The sequence below is a fragment of the Ptiloglossa arizonensis genome, chromosome 5 (genome assembly GCF_051014685.1).
Source record: "Ptiloglossa arizonensis isolate GNS036 chromosome 5, iyPtiAriz1_principal, whole genome shotgun sequence".
Classification (NCBI taxonomy): domain Eukaryota; kingdom Metazoa; phylum Arthropoda; class Insecta; order Hymenoptera; family Colletidae; genus Ptiloglossa; species Ptiloglossa arizonensis.
In genome coordinates, this window is record NC_135052.1 from 20,413,467 (window position 1) to 20,432,780 (window position 19,314).

At 38.0% G+C, this 19,314-nt stretch overlaps 1 protein-coding gene and 1 long non-coding RNA gene across 4 annotated transcripts; both read right to left on the reverse strand.

Moving 5' to 3' along the window:
- Nucleotides 1-287: 287 nt before the first annotated feature.
- LOC143147661 (cytochrome b5) lies at nt 288-6,086 on the reverse strand. 3 transcript variants are annotated; one of them, XM_076313108.1, is made up of 2 exons: nt 5,882-6,086; nt 288-1,618 (listed from the first exon to the last, which is right to left on the reverse strand). In XM_076313108.1, exons 1-2 carry the CDS (start codon nt 5,932-5,934, stop codon nt 1,123-1,125), a joined length of 549 nt encoding a protein of 182 aa, XP_076169223.1. In that variant the 5' UTR covers nt 5,935-6,086; the 3' UTR covers nt 288-1,122. The 3 variants fall into 3 exon arrangements, with proteins under 3 accessions (XP_076169223.1, XP_076169224.1, XP_076169225.1); XM_076313109.1 differs by lacking the exon at nt 5,882-6,086 and adding an exon at nt 4,928-5,251; XM_076313110.1 differs by lacking the exon at nt 5,882-6,086 and adding an exon at nt 4,045-4,457.
- Nucleotides 5,993-6,472, reverse strand: LOC143147663 (uncharacterized). The gene is made up of 2 exons (XR_012992315.1): nt 6,351-6,472; nt 5,993-6,233 (listed from the first exon to the last, which is right to left on the reverse strand). It is a non-coding gene; the product is annotated as an uncharacterized LOC143147663 (long non-coding RNA).
- Between the last annotated feature and the right edge of the window lie 12,842 nt (nt 6,473-19,314).

The following is a 19,314-nucleotide window of genomic DNA, read 5'->3' on the forward strand; positions in this document are numbered from 1 at the left end:
TGACTTGTGATAAGTGTAGTGACCTTCACTTTTAAAATATGCATTATTTCCTTAAACTTTAGTGTTCGTAGAGGAATCTCAATTTGAAGTATTGATAATGCTCCATGTGTTTTTATCGTCACCTGAAATATTCCAAAATGTTAAAATTTTATGTTTCGTAGAAAAGAGACTTTTTCTAAAATGAATAAACAACAGTTTATTTTTATGGTAACTGTTATTCACTCAACTGATGATAATTTTATTTATTTCTTAAGACGAAGGAATAATAATAATTAAGAACGTATTAATTGCAAGCTTCATATGTTGTTCGACATGTTTATTGTCTATAAGTAATACACTAAGAGAATAATGATTATCTTCATTTTATAAAAAATGAATCGTTCACATTTATAATTTATTTCATAGACGAGTACTAATAACAAATGTGGAACCTACTAATCTAAAATATTAACCTTAACGTGGGAAATAAATAGATTATTAAATAGAAAACCAAAAATAAAATTGTCTCAAATTGTAAATCACGACTTATTAAACATAAACTTACTGAATGCTCCAGTATTAATTTTCAGGTCGTAGATAATTTTTTGTACATCCATAATCCTTTAAAATCTCGCTATTCCTATTATGTGTGAATAAATACTTCTCAATTATTCATAAGAATAATAATTTATAATAAATCCTATCATAATGCATGGTGGATTATAAACAACAGAATTTTACTTTCAGGTATACTTTTGTATCGATTCCAAAGTAAATAGTATTTATATTCCACCAACAAAACTGTAGTTTTAACATAATACAAATATCTAGATTATTTTTATCCAATCCTGCAATTGGCACAAATTTTTCTCAACAATAAATATGGTAATCTCAATTCTTGCAGTAGACTTTGATAAAACAAATTTGATTTGATTGTTGCAATTGGCCATTTGAAACGAAAAATCGAACGATTATTATTCTTAAGAATTATTATTCTTTCATAAAATACTAACACAGTTTAGGTTAAATTCAACTACGACGTAGCACTAAAACTAGGAAAAAATCAGTCTTCGTTCATCGAACGAACGATCATTATACAACGAAGGATCAACCAATTTTTTTTTTCTTTTTTTTTTGCGCGCGTTAAAATCCAGGAACCTTGAGGCCGCTAGGCACACGAAAGATCCTCTCTTCCGGCGGAAGTTCTCCTATGAGAAACCTTTCCAAGCTCTGTCTAGCGGCTTTAGAGTGTCCAGTGCCGATGAAAGCGAATGTGGCGTCTCTGCCAGCGTACTCGAGTATCACATCAGAGCCACCTGGATGATTTTTTAAAAAGTCGGTGCAATCGTAAACGAAATCGTGAACAACGATCCAGCAATTGTCGAAGGTGTCATGCCAGGCGACTTCGTCCAAAGTGATCGTCTTCAACTCTTTCGAATCTTGCTTCGGGGATGTTCTCGACTCGTCTCTGCTCCGCTTCGACCCTCTTCGCGTTTGCTTCGAAGCGTCTTCCTTTTCGATATTCTCCTCTTCCAAATTCCGGAAATCCTCCCGCTGTGTCGTCGAGTCTCTCAAACCGAACGATTTGAAGGTCAGACTCAACAGATCCATGCTGTCGATCGATGCACTTTCGCTCGGTCTGAAAAAGAAGGGAAATATAGTAATCCCCGCTTATAAGAAACGAAATCGATTCAGTTTGTCATAGATTCAGGGAAAGGAATGTTCCTTTTCAAATATCGAAGTTTATTATTTTAGATAGATGGAGATTGGAACAAATACACCGAGAGTGATCGAGATAGACTAATAGTGCGAATAGAATATTAAGAAATAGAATGAACAAAAATTAAATTTTCATACTTAGCATTGTATCTTCGCGAACATATTGTCAATGAATTCGCGAGACTTTCCCAAGGAAAATGAGTCCAAACACGACCCCATTCGGATAATTTGTGATTACCAAAAATTTCAAATTTTTCAAAAATTCGAATAACATGTAATTGAAAGTAGTCCGAATATAATCGTGTTTGGACTCATTTTTATCGGGAGAACAGCACCAATCTATCGGAGGTATCCTCACGAAGGTATAATGAGAAATATACAAATTTCAACAGTATATGATGTTCGATCTCGCGAAAAGATCACTCGCATCGAAACAATTACGACAAGGACAATTCTCCGATCTGTTTATGTAAACGACAATGGTATATAAATGGAGATTACCATACTGGTTGTTTTCTCGTATTGTAGATGAAACAGATGATGAGAGTAATAAATATTATCCAGTTAGAAATGAATATAATAAAAATTTATAGTATGAATAAAATTTCTGGTGATATTTATTCCAAGACCGAGACAACTTTTTGAAAAACTTTAATGAGTTAGATATGTTAGAATCGACACTGAACGACCTTCGGAGAATGAACAAATTTCTGTGGAATAAATATTGACAATTTAATTTAATCACTTACGATACGAAGATACGTTGTTAAAAAACTCCACGAGTATGATATTGACACGCGACGTAAACATTATAATTTACAATATAAACATTCAATTTTAGATTATCAATGGAAGCCAGTGAAATTCGAATGTTTCGACCGAGAAAGGTTATCGCTTCCATTTTCAGAAGAATTATAAGCAATTTCACAAGAGACCCAATTGGTGTTTTATCATTCGAACAATATATTCCCATATTTACAGAGACGAGTCCAGAACAGTCAAAGACCAGCAGATTGCTAATTGTTCGATTCCGTCGCTTCAGTTACGCGGGAAACTTCGATACCAGTATTTGGAAATGAAATTAGCGAAATGAATTTCCATTTGATCGATCGTTAAATAATTGAACCACCTCTTGCAGAGCACACTACACTGCAAAGTTATAAGTAATTATCGAGTTATTATTTATGAAATTTACCAAGTGAAGATAATTTGGTATTTATAATTTTGTTTAAAATTTTATAAATATAATAATCGATATATAAATAAAAAATTTCGCACTGGGGGTTATTTTTAATGCAATAATGACACTAAGTAACTCGTCTAACAAAAGGTGGCTCAAAAATAGAGTATGTCTCATAATATATAGTGCAACGTGTGAAGGTGTGATTTTATGTGAAAAAATAAATCGAAATTACAGAATAAATCTTTTTTGTAAGAAGCTTCGTTTTCAAGAAAAAATATTTTGAGAATCAACTAAGAGCATGTATATACGATTAAAAGAACGTTTAGAAAAACTCAATGTAAATTACTATTTACGTTCATATTTATATATAGATCAACGACTTGACCCGTGTGTGATGCAATATTATGCGTCGCATGCAATTTCCTTATCTTCCTCTCGATATCAACTGTCTCTAAACAGTCGCAGAATGCTTCCATGTATAGACGTTCCCAATCGACAGAATGAACATTTTCAGCAATGGACTAGTCGATAAAAGAAATTAACAACGTTCGTCGAATGAGTATTATACTCCAGAAAAAAATAATTAAATTGCTCCTAGTATCAAAAAAAGGAGAAACACACCGCAAACCCTCTAATAATATTGAATTATATTGATACTCGAAAGAAAGATTACTTTCTTCTATTTTGTTTAGATTAAACATTATTTACAAATTCCTTTAACCAGGAAATAAAGAGGAGAATGACTCAGAGAATGAATCAAAGACGAGCAAAATTTTTATCTAAATGAAATTTTCGAATAAGGAATGAAAAATAAACAACATCCGTTATCCGTTGAATAAGAATTTAAATTTAAATTATAGTATCAAATATTTCGGAACAAACGAATGAAAATTGAATCATCAGATCGCAAAAATGTCACAAATAATGTTTACACATTGATTCAATTTCTCATCCATTAGATAACGTAGAATATAAATGATGCAACGAAAGATTGAATTGGAATAGAAATGTACAATTAAAAGAATCCACACGTTACTAATGTCTAAAATAGCTGACTGCTGTAACAAAAAGGATACAACAGTTTGTGGATCTAACACAGCTCTTCTCGACCCAAGATTATCTGCCGAGGATTCACTATAATAAACCGAATGGAACTAACTTACTTCGTCCTCCTTTGTCAGCCGAATTGGAAGCTTCTGTAACTGTTGCAGAACAGAATTGCAGATTCACTCGCTATGCACCTCGCGACAGATTCACTCTTGCGATAAATTAATATCTCAAGAGCCAGTTCGAGGAATAAACTCTGTAGAGAATTCTCTACACAAGTATGATTTACGCGTGTTGTAACCAAACCAAGTATATACATAAACAATGACGAATGTTCACGTTGCGATTTATCGTATTCTCGAATAAATGTGTAATTGACGTTTAAACGGAAGACAGAAGCTGTCAAGATATAATTAATACAATCTTGATGTTAACGTTGAGAGTCTTCTATCAATTTGTTGTTAGAAAATATGTTACGTATAACTGATACGTTAAGAATAGACGATTACAATATCTAAACGTGTTCTGTCAAAGTTCTAAGTTATACACTTAGAATTTTCTATTGCTTGACACATTCGTGATCGATATGTCTATGTGTGTTTGTACACTTAACGAAAACATGGTGAAACGATGTACGTCAAAAGAGATGGATAGTTACCAACTCTGACATCATCTGAATATTTCTCTGGTATTCTTGAAAGTCGACTCACTATGACGAACGATCAATTGATCGAGTCCAGGTGTCAGAGAGGTACCAAAGGGACTGTCCAAAATTCACGACTTACAATGTGCAACGAAACCGATTTCTAAAGTGCAACAATCCTCGCCTCGTCTATATACTTTGCACCCCAGTACTGACGTTTCGTCAGTAAATCAACAGGTAATCTCATCCTGGAGAAATTTTTCCAACACACCGCAGACTCGAAGATTCAATTTCGTTTCGTACGTGCAATCTCACCGAAAGACACCGAGACCGAGATTTGAGAAATCGACAATTACTTTGGCTGGTCCTCACAGCTCTCCTCCATTTTCTTGGCTACCTCTGTGGCTACCTACGCGCGTTCTCGTCGAAGTGACATTGCACGCAGCACTGAACGCCATCGAGAAATCGTTCCCCTCGAGGGAAAGAAAATAATTCTATTACCGGTTGAAACCCGATGCTTTCGTGCAAGGTGTTCACCTAGCCGCGCACTACCTCGGTAATTCAACACTGACGCGAGCGTAGGCTAGGTGCATGGTTATTTCAACCAGGTGGGATTCTTCCTCTAATAGTTTCCTGATGTTTGAAGAATTCTTAACATCAAACGATAATATGGTAGATAAAATCAAAAACGATAACGTTCGAGATTCTTCTTCTAATAGTTTCTTGATGTTTGGAGGATTGTTAATTTCAAACAATAATATGGTAAATAAAATTAAAAACGATCTGGAGGATTGTTCATTTTAGGTGACAATGTGGTACATAAAATTAAAAGAAATAACGTTTGAGATTTTTTTCTAATAATTTCCTCATGTATGGATCTAAACCGTATTTAGAGCTTATACACTTTGGATTTAGGTCCTCTTTAGATCTTGTATGATTAACAAAATCGAAACGTTATCGATTTTGATGCCCCACGTTGCGAATTGAAAATAAAAGAACCATTATTTGGAATTTTTGAATTTTCGATTATTTATCATTAATATCAACCGTAACTTCACTAACGACCTGAGGGATTTTCTCAGAATGGATCTTATCTCGTATATAGGAGAAAGTATTAGAAGTATACTATTAATCGATAATTGTGGTTTTTATTTAAATTTTCTGAAATTCGTACCAAAATTTCTATGTTCAAGTCAGTGTTTATATAAATATTCACAATCACCGTAACGTAACAATCTTCGACAAAAATTATAGAACCAGTATTCATATGTATCATTTCGAAATTATATTAATTATTAACCTGTACTTACCGATAGAAATTAATGTAGAGCTCAACTTCTTCTTTAAGAAACAATGCACTCATAAAACAGCATTAGTAACAATAACTGATTTCAAATAAAAAATTATTTGGAAAAATGTCTTTAATTACAATAAAACAAAAATGTAGATACTCTTTCCGTTTGCCAACGATCAGTACTTGAGAAGATACGCACCGATATTGTGATTAATCTTCGATTTATGTCACTAACAGTCCCGAGCAAAGTTTCTGTAATGTGCGTCTCTGCTACTAGCGACGAACTTTGATTAAGCTGATTCAACGAATCATCGTGGAGATCCCACTTCATAGATATCAGTAAAAATCCCGGGCTATAAACGCAGTAACTAAATGCGGAAGTAAAGATTGTAAAGAAAGCAAGAAACATGACAACTCGTTTTTATAGTTGCAAAGTGATTTCAATTTTAATAGAGGTAACAATTAATTTCGATCGAAATGCTTACGAAAAAACATGACTTCGGTAGTGTGAGACTAGGGCTACAATTTCGAAACTCTACGATCTGTACAAAAAATAAACATCGGAAAACAAAGAACGAAAAGGACTCCTTCGTCGCGTCCAGCGGAGGACTGTTAATTTTAAATTTAAACTAAGTTAGTTTTAAGGCCACGATACAAACATCTGTACTTTGCTGAGCAATTATCGAATCATTAGCTAATTTTTGCTCGCTTCCTTGAATCAAAGTCCAACCACCTCTGCTTGTTGCATAAGCAAGTGACCGGCCGTGTAACTGGTCCGAACGGTCAGTTGCCGGCTCTTCTGGTGCGCCTGCTTCCAGAGGTAATGTGTTGCGAACACAGAGGGAGGTGTTCCATCTCTGTCTCTGTGGAAGTCACCGATTGCAGGAGAGGACCCTCTCTACCATAATCCTTCGTAAGTTATGTCCACGTGAACTTGCGTGGCTCGCGACGCGGAGTTGTGGGGAAATGAGGCATTCCTTTGCGGCTCTATTTGTTCGACAATGAGATTGCTTGGCAGAACTAAACGAGGGAGATCAATGAAACTTTGATTCTATTTATCTTCCTCAGGGTCTCCGCTCGCAGCAACCTCCACGTGGTGAGACCTGGTAATGGGTATTACTCGCGACAAACAATTATTCTTCGTCGTGGGTAGTACCGAGCTGATTGGCTGCAAACTTGGAACAGTTGCTTGAGATATGAGAAAACTATTGACCATCAAACTTTCTTTCAGGGATATAAATTCCAATGAGATTGAAAAACTAGTTGGTCCAATTGGATAGTCGACGAATTACCACGAAGTCAACAAAAAATTATATTAATTTTCTAACTGTTATTTAGGGTTCCCTATCTTAGAATATAAGATATAGCAAAGCAAAAGTCTGAAATGAACTAAGGTCTTAGATAATTTTAAAGCCATTATGATATATCTATATTTGAAAGCATTTTTTTAATTTTATGTTGTTAGAATGTTTCAAGTTCCATCTGTGAGAATGAATGAGACTTATTATTACAATATTTTCTGACACTGATTAATTTGATAAATATATATTTTATACATAGAGACAATTTTTCTGAGATAACTACCTTCGACGACATCGGTTGTTCGATTCTATCTAATTCCCAAAATCGTAATTAACAAACGTACAGATTACTCTAAAACCACTGTTAGTTTGCAACGTCGGTATTTCAGATCGCGTAGCATCGGTTTCTAAATCATTCGATATCTGGGCACAGTTCTAAGAACGTCAATATTTAACTGTTGGTCGATACAGCAGATTCTCTTCATTACCACGAAACGTGTTACCATTCCATAGAAGAATTTCTATTTAACAACAACCAATACACGATACCGACCGAGAGAAACTCAGCACCTTCCGACCGGAAAATAAATTCTCATTCGAAAAAATTTTTTTCTTCGTAAAGAAAGAATTACACTAAAAAATCAATAATTCGTCCTTACAAATCATACAACAACAAAAAACAAACTGTAAAACCAGATTTTTCTTGCTACGGAGAAAGTATTGAAATAAACTATAATCGAAGAGTGTGCGATCGAATCTGAAATTTTGCGTGTAATTTTCGCGAAAGTTATTAATTATTTTAAATCGAATTATTTGTAATTTTGATTCGACGACGATTCGAATCGTCTCACGCAAGGGACGACAAAGTCACGGGTGACCCCCTTTCCCTTGTCGACAGTAAAATCTATTGAATTTTATGAAGCACATTACAGAAGTGGCTGCCTTCGATTTTCCGGTAAACGCCGCCGCGCCTCGATTTTCCAACCAGTGCGCACATATTCTACCCTACATTCGAAATATGTACTACATGGGTTACGCGACACGTACGTAAATGCGTTCCACCGTCTCCCCCTATTTTATACTCTTATTTATACACGGCACGTTACTTAGGGGAGGCAACGTTCTTCGAACTAAAATCTTGTTTTATTACGGGGAAAACAGCGGAACGCGAGACAAAATATTCCAACGGAGTACACACTTTCGTTCGGTGATGAAACAAGAAAACGTTTAGGTTCCTTTCGTAACGACGATGTTCGCGAGCTTTGTTGAAAAGTGTCGTTGCGAGTTTAAAATTCTTCGTTATGTCTCTTGTCAATCTTAAGAAATTGCAGTTACGTTCGAACATAATGGTAAATTAGAATTAATTCTAATAAATTAATATCAGAAATTAATCATTCTTGTAATTTTCTCTGCTGGAAGTCAATTGTTTATCTGTATTCGTACAGAGTGGGTTAACGAACTTGTATTTAAATAGATAGGAAATATTTGTCAAATAAATACGATGAACAAACGTAATATTTAATTCATAGTTTGAAAATGATTGTTTAATTTTTTTTAATTTTTTTCAGTTTCTTTCTTTTAATTTCTTCCTTTTTTAATTTCTGATCTAAGAAAATTTCGTAAATTTTGAGCTGAGAATCCCGGACAGCAATTTAGCAAGATTAAAATACGGTATAGCGCTTATGCTATATCTCTCAACACACATGTCTTCCATTGGTCGTGTAAATTCTGTTCAAATTATACCGGTCCAGCTGCGCTGTTATTAAGCTTAACCTATGACGACAGAAAGGAAGAGATAAACTCGTAGAAGAAAAAAAATTAAATAAAAGAGAAGATTCTGCGCTTCGAAGAATCACGAACAAGAGCATTCGAGGAAAATTAGGTTAAAATAAAGAGGAATGGTTCGAGATGAAGGCATCTCACGAGTACTAAACTATTCATAATATTCATGGTAAATTGAAACATTAAAAAGTAACAAACTTGTGAACAGTTCTGCACACTGTTTAAACAATTAGAAGATCCCTAGCTCCGAAATTCTACACGAGCAGTGTATTAATTAAAATTATAGATATATTCGATCGTGTACATGAAAGAAAACTCTTGAATTATTTCGTGTCAGTTTATAACAAAGTTTCGTAGTTAATCGTTCGTTATAAATGGACATGACTTCAGTGGCAACTCCTTCGTAACACGACTTATAGATTCTCAATTAACAAACTCAATTTGTTTCCTACTGTGACTTCATACCATTGGACTTTCGTCTTGTAGATTTCGTAACGCATGCTGAAGCAATAAACATAATAATTCTTTTGTTTTTCATAATCGTTTTAACTTCCTGTCGTACGATTCAATGGGCAAATAATTTTTCAAACGTATATTATTACATTCGTTTTTTATTGTTTGCGTATATAGTGTTTACGAAAAAATAACAAATTATACTTACAAATATTTAATGTATAAAATATTCTCGTGTTTCTAACGTTTCTTATTAAATATCATCACGAATCTAACTCGTCCTTGTCCAATTTGACATAAAGAACTTATGTCGAGTCGAATTAGTTATTAGATTATTTTACAATCGTTCGTAGTTCGATTTGTTTTTTAATTTTCTAATAAGTTTTATTTCGTCCCTGTACTTGGCAACGTTTCAAACTAACTTTGTCAAAAATCTTTATTACAATCGTTATTTGATATCCTTTTTCTTTCTTTCCTGTGTAAACATTTTTTATTTCATTGTACGCAAATGAAAATTTGTAGTGTTTGTTGAAAATCTTGTCAAATAGTCGATTCGTCGTGTTTCGATTAATACGTGTTGGTAAAAACGAAACCGTTACGCAAACATTAATATTGATATCAAATTATAACATTGCACAATTTTTATATGACTGTATCGCAGGTACGTTAATAATAACACAGTATTATTACTAATATTTGTTTCGATTACACGCAGCCTCCAGTAACTTACAAATTCATTCGATTAATTTTAGAGCTGGAGCAAATATTAATAATAATACTATTATTATTGGAAAAAAAAAATATTATCGAACAGAAGTCGGTCAATAATAGTTATTGTATACTTGATATTAAAGAAGTTCTAACCGTGAAACTATTACAAAATGAAATTGTATTCGATTTATTGTTTCATTTTGGTTTTGCACTTTTTGTTAGTCTAAAATCTTAAAAAAAAGTTCCAAAAATATTGAAATCTCAAAAACATCATAGTCCAGTTTTCTAAATATTCTGAATCGTAAAAATTCATTTCTTTATCTCCAAACCAGACAAACTCCTCGATCGTTTCCCCTCGACAATTAATAAAATTGTTCAAACCGCGATGAAACCGCACAGATTTTTCTACATCGAGTAAAAATACGATTTGAAAATATTATCGATAACTGATTCAGGAGGTGGATAGCGATATTTTTATGAAAAACAGTCAGCGACTTCTGGACGGGAGTTTTCGGAACTTCAACTGTTAAAATATTTTTAAACGATTACGAACCTTTCCCTGATCGGAAAATATGATCTATAAAACTGTGTCGACACGTGGGCACCGCTACATGTTATCTTTCCCCTTCTTTTTTTCCCATCTCTCACTTTTCTACGCATTTTCTTACCGACTTCCGTTTCACCCTCGAGATAAAACCGGTTTCCAATAATATTTTTAAATTATCATTTCAAACCCGAGGTAACTCGAAGTTAACTTAAATAAGAAACAAATAAACAAACAGTCCAAGACCGACAATGCGTCCTTTTTCTGTTCCTTGGATCGACGAGGAGTTATTTATTTATTTTGAAATTATATTTTCTTAAAAATCCATACGATTTTTACGTAAACGTACGTAGTTGATGCGGAACGCTGCAAGATCTCGACAAATAAATAACAAATTCTATTCGCTATCGTGCGAATTACTTCTTTGTACATAGATAGCAGCCATATTGTTTTTTGAGCTTCGATCGAAAATCCACGGATGAAAGAAAAATATTTTTGCTTTCGAAAGTGCTCGCGGTGGGTCGAATAATTAAATTTTTCAGCGAAGGTGAATTCAAAAGTTTTACTTCTCGATCGTTCGACAATGGTTTATCGTTGAATTTAATTTCCTTTTGGTGAAATTATTACATTCTCCCGTGGATAGGCAATATGGAACACGCATGTTTGATATTAATATTATTATATTAGATCTCTACCGTTACAAGTATTATTATATTGTATAATTTTACGCAGTTGTTATTGACGAAATTACACAGATGGAAATGAAAAAGAAAACCCTGATCCTATTAAAAAAATATAATAGAAATTCCTTCGTTCCCCTCGTTTCCAAACAAAATATGAATTTCCAACAGCAAAAATTCTTCCCATTTCTTTCACAAATTCCCCAAATATCCCATATGAAATCCTACTTTCTCAAATCGTTCCCTGTAACCATTTTCATTATTTACATATATGCCAATTTTACGCGGGGGATGTTCTACAAAAAAAAAAAAAACGCTCTTATTCGAAAACCTCTCAAAATCCAATATTCCGTATTACGATCAATCCTAGTTACTGCACAGTAAAAAATAAAAAAAAAGCAAAATTTCGATCTCGATGAAAGTTTGAAACTTATCGAGTAAATTCAAAATTCGACCGAATGTGTAACTTTATCTCGAACGAGGTTTCAACCGTGTTATACAATCTTACGACTTTTTTTTTTCTTTGTAACTACCCTGTAAATAAATAAATTAATAAATAAAATAAATAAAATTTGCTTTAATTCGCGAACTCAAAATTCGACCAAATAAAACATTTCGTTCCAAACGAGGTATCAATCGACCGTGTTATACATTTTTATGACTTATTTTTTTTCTTTTTATAATATATACCTCGAAAATAAATAAATGAATAAATAAAATAAATAAAATTGACCCAATTGCTTTAATTCGTAAACTCAAAATTCAACCGAAAGAAAAACCTTGTTCTAAACGAGATTTCGATTGTTCCATATTATATTTTTTTCTTTTCTTTGTATTTTAAGAATGTTATCCTGGAAATAAGCAAATTAATAAATAAAATTGACCCAATTGCTTTAAATCGTAAACTCAAAATTCAACCGAAAGAAAAACTTTCTTCCAAACGATGTTTCAATCGTTCCATATTATATTTTTTCGTTTCTTTGTATTCTAAAGGGTTCACTCCATAAATAAACAAACAAATAACTAAATAAACTAAATAAAATTGACCCAATTGCTTCAATTCGCCAACTTAAATTTCAACTGAAAGAAAAACTTTTCCCCAAACGATGTTTCAATCGTTCCATATTATACATTTTCTTTCTCTTTGTATTCTGAAGGGTTTACTCCATAAATAAACAAACCAATAACTAAATAAACTAAATAAAATTGACCCAATTGCTTCAATTCGCCAACTTAAATTTCAACTGAAAGAAAAACTTTTCCCCAAACGATGTTTCAATCGTTTCATATTATACATTTTCTTTCTCTTTGTATTCTAAAGGGTTTACTCCGCAAATAAACAAACAAATAACTAAATAAACTAAATAAAATTGACCCAATTGCTTCAATTCGCCAACTTAAATTTCAACTGAAAGAAAAACTTTTCCCCAAACGATATTTCAATCATTCAATATTATATTTCTTTCTTTTTCTTTCTATTCTAAAGTTTTCCCTCGTAACGAACCAACCGAACAAATAAAAAAAAAAAAAATAAATAAATAAAATAAGCTTCAATCAGCAAACGACAGTTGTAAAATGTTCGTCGTTCCGGCGGGTAATTTCCCGGCGTCGCGACGTCGTATCGCTCGAGTGAATCCCGCCCGAGTCGTCCGCGGCGCTCTCGACGAATCGCGGCCATCGGTATCGAACAGCGCATGTGTCCCGCGAGCGGCGTCGACGTGAGGCGCCACGACGCTGGCGTCGCACGGCGTCGAGGGCAGCGCCGACGGCGACGCACGACGAGGTGGATAGTCGCAATCATGCCACCACCCTGACGCACGTTCCCGTATCCACGGTGCGTGTACGTACGACGAACGCAAAGTGGGAGCCGAGAACACGAATCCTCCCCTACTACGGGCGAAAGAAAAGAAAAAGGAAAAGACAGGAAAAAAAAAGAAAAAGAAAAAAAACCGGAGAGAGATCGAGCGAAAGAGAGAAAGAGCGAAAGAGAGTGCGAGCGAGAGAGAGAGAGAGAGAGAGAAAGTCGAACGAACGCGCACGGTAAATTACGGTTGTCCCGCGTGAATCAACGTGTTATCGAAGACGAGCCAGTGGAAAGGTGGAACGCGAACGAGCACGCGAAAACCCCCGTGAAACACGAGAGCCGTACGAGGAGACCGGTGGGGACACGTCGAGTACGCCGAGCTACGATCCGGGGCGTCCCTCTACGAACGGAGCGTCGTGACGCCGCAACGCGGGGTGCACGGTACATCCCTCTGGTTGTTGTCTCGTCGACGACGTAACCGTGCCTCGTCCGTGAACGAGGAACCGACACCACGTATCGATGAAATTGCGCGTCGAGTGCGTGTGCAGGTCGCGGTTCGTTGCATGCGTGGCGCAGCTGCGGAGTGAGATTCGACGAGTGTCGTGCGCGACCACGGTGGTGCACGTGTGCACGTGCCGGTGACGAGGGTAGTAGAGAAAACGAGAGAGAGAGAAAAGGAAAAAAAAGAAGCAAAAGGGAGAAGACGAAAGGAAAAGAAAGGAAAAAGTAACAACGACCGATCGAAGATATCGTTTCGTCTGGTAATAATCCGTAGGAAAACTCACGGTGGAGTTCCACCGTTGTTTCCCGTTGGAGAGTGCGGTGTTACGAACGCGCAGCACGCTGGAGCGTACGTCTCGCACGTGTACCGCGGTGCCGCGCGCGATCGATCCGGAAGTGCGGACGCCGAACCACGCCGATCGTGCTCCAGGTGCGGGATTAGAGAACCTGAACGTTCCGTTGCGGAGCACGCGACCGTTGAAGAGAAACGTGGGAGCTTCCATCAGGGATACACCCGTGAAACGTTTCTCTAAGAGGTGCTGGCGGTGGTCGCCTCTAGCGAGCTTTCCGCTCTATTTCCGTGTGTTTTCTTTGGTGATGCCTGCAGCTGCGCCCGCACCGTCGATTTTTCCTCGTGTATTTTCGGATAGCGATTTTCGACCGAGATCTCTGGAGGAAATTCGCTGCTTCCCGAGGTCGCGGAATCGATACCAGGGGGGTAGGGAGGGAACGGTGGGTCGGGGTGGGAGGGAGGGAGGGGTGTACGTGTACTAGGTGCCCGGTGCGCGGAGGAGGGGGTTGAAGTTCGCGGAGAGCGCGTCTGGGGTGCACGGAATTCGGACTACTCGTCGGTTTCTATTCGGTCGTGTTGGTCTAATTTTAATTCGCCGCGTACGTTTTCCTCGAGTCGAATATACACGCGATGGCGCGTGACTCAGGACCCAGCACCTGCGGCGCGCGTTTCTGACTCCGATCGAGGATGGTTCCACCGTAACCGCGATCCTACTCCCCCCACCATCGCGCGTCGCGAGGGGAGGAGTAACGGGCGGGTGGGGTGGGGAGAGAGTTTTGTTCGCGCGACCGGAACGAGGGCGTCGCGCTTACTGTCTAGGTTCCCGGTTAATGGAAATAGCCGACGGAATCGAAGGGAAAATCGTGTTCGTCGATTTCGTTTCGCGAGAAGGTAGGTAGGGATGGACGTGTACGTACGGATGGACGGACGGACGGACGGACTCTACGGAGATCCCCGCGTTTCAAGACCGAACATCCTCATAGGAGTTATTTTAATAATGAGGGTGTGCAGGCGCTTTGTGTAGCCTGTTTCTTTTCCTCCTCGCCGCGCCGGGGAACGCGAGAGCATCGTCGCGGCGATTATTTCTCGTTCTTGCGTGCAACGGATAACCAACCGTCGATTAATCGATCGTTGGGTGTATATACGTGTGCGCGTGTAGATGTATATATATATAAAAAAAAGGAAGGAAATTAACAAAGAGACGCACAGGGAATCGGTCCCGTGAACCATCGTTCCGCGAACAACGCGATTCGATCTTACGCTTCTCGAGACCGCGTGTATCGGCCGAGTCCGCTCGCGGATCGTTGACACCGGCGCGATCCTATTGCTCGAATACTATTTTAATAAATTCAAGGAAAGTCTACTTCTCGCCGGGAGAGAAAAGTAACTGACCGACATCGCCGCGTCGCATGTGCAGCATCAAAAATGCAGCCCCGTGCACCGGCTATAGTTACGCTCCGTGTTTTCCAACCGAGTCGATCGAAAGCACGGCTAGAGCGTTCCGCGTACGGTTTCGATCGGATTCCACGCGGAATCAGGAAGCGAACGATTATCGACCACGTTCCTCGAATCACTCGTTGAAACGTCCGATCAACGTTATTGGGTCGTTCCATAAGTCTTCGCGTATTTCATTGCGAGAACAACTGGACTCGATACGTGGGGACGCAAACACGGACATACGGACGCAAACGGTGACAAACGCGTTGCTTTTGATCGAGTCGAATAATTGATCAACGTCCATCGTCTTTTATCGGCTCTTTACACGAGTCTCTGGATACTTAACTTTGAGAGAATTCGATCGAGGTTGAGAATACTTAAACATACGTCTACGGATACAAACGGTGACAAACGCGTTGCTTTTGATCGAGTCGAATAATTGATCAACGTCCATCGTCTTTTATCGGCTCTTTACACGAGTCTCTGGGTACTTAACTTTGAGAGAATTCGATCCAGTTTGAGAATACTTAAACATGCGTCTACGGATACAAACGGTGACAAACGCGTTGCTTTCGATCGAGTCGAATAATTGATCAACGGTCGTCGTCTTTTATCGGCTCTTTACACGAGTCTCTAAGTACTTAACTTTGAGAGAATTCGATCCAGTTTGAGAATACTTAAACATACGTCTACGGATACAAACGGTGACAAACGCGTTGCTTTCGATCGAGTCGAATAATTGATCAACGTTCGTCGTCTTTTATCGGCTCTTTACACGAGTCTCTGGATACTTAACTTTGAGAGAATTCGATCCAGTTTGAGAATACTTAAACATACGTCTACGGATACAAACGGTGACAAACGCGTTGCTTTCGATCGAGTCGAATAATTGATCAACGTTGATTGTCTTTTATCCAATCGTTACACGAGTTTCTCCGTATTTAACTTCGATCCAATTTAAACATACGTAAACGTGGACCTACCGACACAAACCGCGACAAATCCGTAGCTTTCGATCGAATCGAATAATTGATTAACGTTCATCGTCTTTCATCGGGTCGTTACACGAGTTTCTCCGTGTTTAACTTCGATCCAAATTAAACATACGTAAACGTGGACCTACCGACACAAACCGCGACAAATCCGTAGCTTTCGATCGCGTCGAATAATTGATCGAGCATTGTTCTTTGTCGATTCGTCGCACGAATCTCTACGTATTTGACTTTCAGAACCTTCGATTCAATTTCAAAGCACATAAACACAAACCTACCGACACAAACCACGACAAATCGATCATTTCTAGTCGCGTTGTACAATTACTGAAATTTTTCGCTAATTTTTTATCAAATCGTTTCAAAAGTCTTCGCGTATCCATTTCACAGCTTCGTTGCGTTGAAATTGACATTAAATATTGCTAAAAGGTGACTTGGATAAATTAATTTACCAAGGAGAAATGATTATCCGAGAGAAGGATCGGTGAACGATTAATATTTTTCGCATACGTGTAGATGTTCCCCTCCGATGTGATTCGGCCGAACAAAAATACACAAAGTTTCGCGGAACGACCCGATACAGTGTAGGTTATGATTTAGCGGGGAATGCACCGAGATTCTTGCGGGATTAGAGAGCCATGAGTCATCGAGTATTTTCCACTGTTTCTTCAACTGTTTCGAGCATAGAGACTTTAATAAGCGAACGAGGGATAGAGGGGAATAGCGAATTTTCTCAAAGTAAAAATAGAACGAATACATGTTCTCCTGTTAAATTCAAAACGTACCATCGGAATAGGTATAATTACCCCGCATTTAACAACGAATCGGATCGTTCGAACGTTTCAAACGTACGAGCTACCTCGATATCTAAATTAGGAATTGTATAAACCCCAATAAACAGGCGTCCCGTGATACTTCCGTTTCCATCGTCAGAATCCACGAGACTTTACCAATGTCCTCTCCTGCGTTGGTCGTACAATCGAATCCTAAAAGACAGGATTAAATATACGCAATCCGAGCAATCTCTATGCAGATACTCGTTATCGTAGTCGAGTTCGTAGACTCTGTTTTCAGCTTGATCTCTGGCACGAACTAAATCCGGACTTAACGAATACCTATAACAGACCTAATCCAAGAACGACACAGATCAAACGTATATCCAGCGTAGACTTAACGCAGACCTAGCGCGAATCGAACTCGTCTAAATGATCAACATCGGTGTAGACGCGTTTCATCGGACATCTGGTTTATCGGACGCATCTTTTTAGTTTATCGGACCTTTCTCCACGTTCATAAACGAATAAAGTTTGCCGAGCATCGCAAAACACATCGATCTCAATATATCTCAATAAATGTTTGCTTTATTTTCATTCGTAGACTCTTCGGTAGATGTTGGAAGTTTGCGATAACACAGTAACTCGGTAGACATTTCACGAGACTAATTTAATCAAGAAAACAACCGGTATTCTCTCTCTCTCTCTCTCTCTCACACTCTCTCTCTTTCCGCGATCGTCGACGAGTCTAAACAATTTCAAACTTCGAGACACTCCAGATCAGCTGTACCTCGATCGACAATTATACAAATTTCAATAAACGGTTCTATCGCGTGTTACAGCTGCGTTCATAGACTGTGAACTCGGCAAATGTGTATCAACACTGTGTTTCAATAGACACGCGTTCCTCGAGACACCTGATTAATCGAAAGCACCGACTATGTTCATAAACGGATCGAGTGGATCGGTCTCTCCATATATGGACACCGATCGTACAAATTTTGATGGTATTTTCACTTCTGGACTCTCTTGCGAAAAATTAGACGTTCGTTTCATCGGGAACAGTGGCAGTATTGGTAAATAGGTCAGATGGTCTACACATTCCCAATGCATCGATTGTACTTGGGTCGTACGATTGTACAATACAATTGTACAAATTTCGGTAGATGCACGTTCGTTCGTAGATTCCACCGCTGAGCATCGGAATCTTGTAGCATTATCGCTCCTTCACGGATACGTTTCGTAATCCGGTTAATCGGGGAACTGTATTCGCCAATAGGTGAGATCATCTGTGTGTAGTCTTAACCCGTCGATCTGCCAGTACCTGAGTCGTCGATTAGAGAAATTTCAATAGACGTTCGATGCAGCTCCGCTCCTAGAGTTCCAGGACTTCGACAGACACGTTTCAGGGGACATCGGGTTAATTGGAAGCACGAGCAATATTCCTAAATAGGTCGGATCATCCATAGAGCCCAAACACGTCGTCTACTCGTACCTAGGTTGTCGATCGTACCACGTTTCAATGGACATTCGCTTCGCCCGCGTTCTATTGCTAACTTCAATACATTGATCGGAGGTGCAAGCAGTGTACACGGACATATCGGATGGTCCACACAATCGAAACGCGCGAATTATACCTGTACCTGGATTATGGATCGCGAGCATTTCAAAAACTGTTCGATTCGTTCGACGAGAGACTCCACGAGACCTGTACGTTGATTTCAACATTGTGACCCAGCAGACGAGTTTCACAGGACAGTTGATAGGAAAAAAAATACTATTCGCAAATAGATGAGATTCTTCGAAGGTTGAAATTTCTACGGACCTGGGTTATAGATCGTGAACATTTCAAAAATTGTTCGATTCGTTCGACGAGAGACTCCACGAGACCTGTACGTTGATTTCAACATTGTGACCCAGCAGACGAGTTTCACAGGACAGTTGATAGGAAAAATAATACTATTCGCAAATAGATGAGATTCTTCGCGGATTCAAATTTCTACAGACCTGGATCATACGGATCTGGATGAACATCCTCTTTGTTTTCGTTAAAAAATCCTATTCGTCAGGTCCTACACGTCTATTTCACTATTATGACCCAGTGGATAAGTTCCACGAGACAGTTCATCGGAAAAATTACAGTGTTCGCTAAAGAACGAGATTATTTTCGCGCTCCAAT